This window comes from Mandrillus leucophaeus, unplaced genomic scaffold (assembly GCF_000951045.1).
Source record: "Mandrillus leucophaeus isolate KB7577 unplaced genomic scaffold, Mleu.le_1.0 Scaffold685, whole genome shotgun sequence".
NCBI lineage: Eukaryota > Metazoa > Chordata > Mammalia > Primates > Cercopithecidae > Mandrillus > Mandrillus leucophaeus.
Genome location: NW_012107419.1, coordinates 432,395 through 435,951, shown reverse-complemented (window position 1 = coordinate 435,951; position 3,557 = coordinate 432,395). Strand labels below are relative to the sequence as shown.

The 3,557-nt window shown below is 46.9% G+C and overlaps 1 protein-coding gene across 6 annotated transcripts in view; it reads right to left on the bottom strand.

Annotated features, from left to right (window-relative positions):
- GRIA4 (glutamate receptor, ionotropic, AMPA 4) overlaps positions 1-2,621 on the bottom strand; it is a 392,568-nt gene extending 389,947 nt beyond the window's left edge. For 3 of the 6 annotated variants that reach the window (XM_012002387.1, XM_012002385.1, XM_012002389.1), the window contains exons 1-2: positions 1,808-2,621; positions 1,173-1,346 (exon numbers count right to left, since the gene is read on the bottom strand). In XM_012002387.1, the coding sequence (XP_011857777.1) occupies positions 1,173-1,260 (88 nt within the window). In that variant the 5' untranslated portion in view covers positions 1,261-1,346; positions 1,808-2,621. Of the gene's footprint in view, positions 1-1,172; positions 1,653-1,807 lie in introns of those variants that run through there. The other 3 variants (XM_012002386.1, XM_012002384.1, XR_001008469.1) reach the window with 2 other exon arrangements.
- Between the last annotated feature and the right edge of the window lie 936 nt (positions 2,622-3,557).

Sequence of the window (3,557 nt, the reverse complement as noted above, 5' to 3'; positions counted from 1 at the left end):
AGGAAAAGCACACTCAATGTTTCCTCTTGTAAACATTATACCCACCCCAAGCACAGTCAAATCTACTGCCATTCACAAGCACATACAATTAAAGAGCTATACTTGCCACATCTAGGGAGACTGCCCTTTGTCCCTAAGGTGCATGCTTAGTAGTGTTTAGAGCAGCTCAGCTTTTCCTTGTCCCAATGTGTCATGATCACAATGACCTCTGAGACCGTTAAGTGTATGTTCCTTTCTCTCCCTTGCCCTCCCCGTGATTCCCAGCACACTGCTACATCAGCCACCTCAAGGCATCTCTCTCTAAGATGCATGCAGATGAGCAGAAAAGAGATTTACATTAAAATACGGAAATGAAGGGATATAGTGCCACACAGGGAAGAGGGAAATCAGAAAGAAGAAATGAACTTTATTTTCCTGCAGCTCGTGGACTCAGCCTAATTAACTCCGTTTTGTGCACAATCCACGAGAAATGATGCAGTGTTGAGGCTGGGCTTAGCTGGAAGAAATTCAATAGCTGCGTCCCATTAAAAGACAGTAGAGGAGAATAGCAAGAAAAGCCAAGGATGGAGGGTGTCCCTGGAAATAGAGTCGAGGTAGAGAAATACGGGCAAAAGCTTCAAGAACAAAACAAAATAAAAGGGGAGAAGCTTCCTGGAAAGGGATCTAACTTTGGAATCTGCTAACCGGTAGCAAGAAAAGGCAGGGAGTACGGGTGGAAATGTCTTTTTCCCCAAACAGTGTCTTTCTGTAATAGTAAGAAAGCTGCGGCGTCCAGAATGGGAAGAAGTGGATTTTTTTTTTCTTTTTTAAACAAACTCGACATCACTTTATGCTTTAGCGAAAGAGATGAAAATAAATATCATACAAAATACAACCAAATTCCCCGAAAGCTTTGCCCCAACTTATTTCAATCCTACTTAAGCGACTATAGCCAAAGGTGGAAATAGGGTTATGGGTTGAGAACGGATAGGTGGGCTGCCCTGGGTATATTCCAAAGGAACCCGCACTAAAAAGGAAGTCTTTTTGTAAAGGAGAGGAAGGAAAAAGAAGGAAACAGAGGGGAAGGAAACTGCTGAAGGTTTCCCTGAATTGCTTATCAACAACTCATTTAACTCACTTTCGGATATCTGCTACAACCAGCCACATGCACACCCCATCGGAACACACCTTACCTATTTGCACGCTGCTCGGAAAGGCTCCCATGGCGAGTCCCCAAAATCCAGAAAATAACAAGACAATCTGTCTGCAAATAATCCTCATCTTCTTTTCTCCTCTCCCTGGCGCGCGCTCTCTTTCTCTCGCACTCTTCCTAAAGGCTGTTCAGAGAAGCATTGAAGACGATGGCGCTAAAATTAAAATCAACCGAAAAAAAAAAAAAAAAAGAAAGAAAAAAGGAAAAGAGGTTTCGGTGGTTTAAGATTATGACTATTTCCCCTTAGCAATCCATTGCGAGCCGCCAGATTTTTCCCGCAGTCTCCATAGCCCTGGGAGAGGTTTTCTGTCCGGCTGCAAATGTTGCACATGCAAAAGATGGTGGTGGAGCGTCTAGTGGCTGCTCGCAGGGATGAGACATGCGCTCTATCTTTGCCTCACTCGCACTCGCGCTCGCCCCTTGCTTTCTCACATACACACAAACACTGGCGCCGCGGCCGCCGCACGCGGTCCCCAGCTCGCACCAGCCGACATCCCCCCAAGCCTGCACCAGCCCGGAGCAACGCTGCCCTCCCGGCGTCCCCTCCCCGAGCGCGCACTCCCTCCGCACGCCCCTCGCCCACCACTCGGCTGGCTTCACCCCCTGGGTGCTCACCGGAGCGCCCCAGTCTCCCCGACACTCCGGAGCCAGTCAGGAGACAGGTTTTCCCTTCTCACCACTCGCTGACTCCCTCCTCTTTTCTTCCTCTGTTCGCAGAGGGACCGACTCTGGGGATGGGCACCCCCAGCGCCCCTCTCTTGGTTTTCCTGGCACCTCTGCTTCCCGGCTGCGCTAGGCAGAAAATTGGCCCACGGGCCAGGTCTGCAAGCCCCAATCGGGGGCTCCGGGGGATTAGTACCTCCCCATGCCCCCGGGCCCCTGCCGCATCCTTGCAGGTTCGCGAGGAGGACGGGCTGCCTCCCTCTCCTACAGTCCTGGCTTCCCTCTCAGCCTAGCCCTCTTCTGCCACTGGGCTGCGCGCGGGGGACTCCGGTCCTCGCTGCAGCAAAGATTTCTCACCAGCAAACAGCCCGGGAATCTGGAGAGCCTCACAAGGGAATGGATGAGGTGAAAGGGTTCAGCGAGGGATGGGAGGAGAAAAGACAAGCAAAGGGCAGCCTCGGGCGGGTTTAAGAGGCCAGGACCAGGAGAAGAGAATTGGAGGAGGTAAAGATGGGAAAGAGAGCCAGAGAAGTTGAAATATCCTGGGAAGGGGAGGAGGGGGTAAAAGGTTATTTTAAATAACTGACAAAGTTTAGGGTACTGAACGGGATGGGGGAAAGACTGAGAAATGAAAATTGAAAGAGGCCTCTTAACATTCTGTTTGAAAGGCATGAAGCAGAAATAGGAATAAGAACTGTGTGAAGCATAAAGTAGGAAAAGTGATTAAAGATCCGATTGCTTTCTACCCAGTCACCCATTCCGGAGGACCCTTTCTTTCTGTGCTGTGGTCCATGGCAGCAGCAGGAGGGACACAGCCAAAGGCTGATGAAGGACCAGAAGGGCAATGCTTGGGGCAGTGGACACAGGTGTCTGACAGGAAGATAGTGTTTTTCGTGCACATCTCCTCTTGTCTGGGACTCTGGAATGCTCACTCTGCTCCACGCCACCTCCAGGTAGACTTAAGCACTTCATTGATGATGTCAATAGTTGTTTTGACTGGGTAGAAGTGAAAATGAATTATCCTAGAAAGTTTTGGGGTTACAGTCTCACTTCCTCTCCAGAGTCACCTTTAAGATTCTCCTTTCATCTGGCTGCCTTGGACTGAGCTTGTACCACACTCAGAAGCAGTCACTGTGGTAGCCGTAAGTGAACAGTTTCTGATTTCCTCTGCATGGTTTGAGATTTCCTGATCTAGTTACTAAATATAATCTCCTGTTCCAATAAACTGTGTGAGAGAATCCTTAGAAGGATAGGTTCTCCTTAAAAGTTAGGGAACTTAGGGTGATGTCTGCCATTAAATTTTTTAAAAGAATATAGCAATTGCCTAGGTTTGCCTGATATAATATTTGAGAATACAATGCTTAAAGTTGAATTCTTGCAGGGGACTTGCAGAAAGCCTGGTAACGGCTTTTTGAAATATGCATTACCTCAACTCCTTCAAGATTTTTTATTTGATATCACTGATTACCTGAATTTGTAGTTTATAGATGATATTTTAAAATCCCTGCTAAAACTTGAGTGCTTTTCGATTTCCTAAGTTTTGCATTTTATTTTTAAAATCACATCTTAAAAAAAAAAGTGTCTGATTTCCCATTACATTTCACCACAGATTATTATGAAAAAAAAAAAAACCTACTCGTAACTCTATTTTACAAATCATATGTTTGTCATTTCAGTTTGTGAAGTTTTAGTCTTGCAAGTC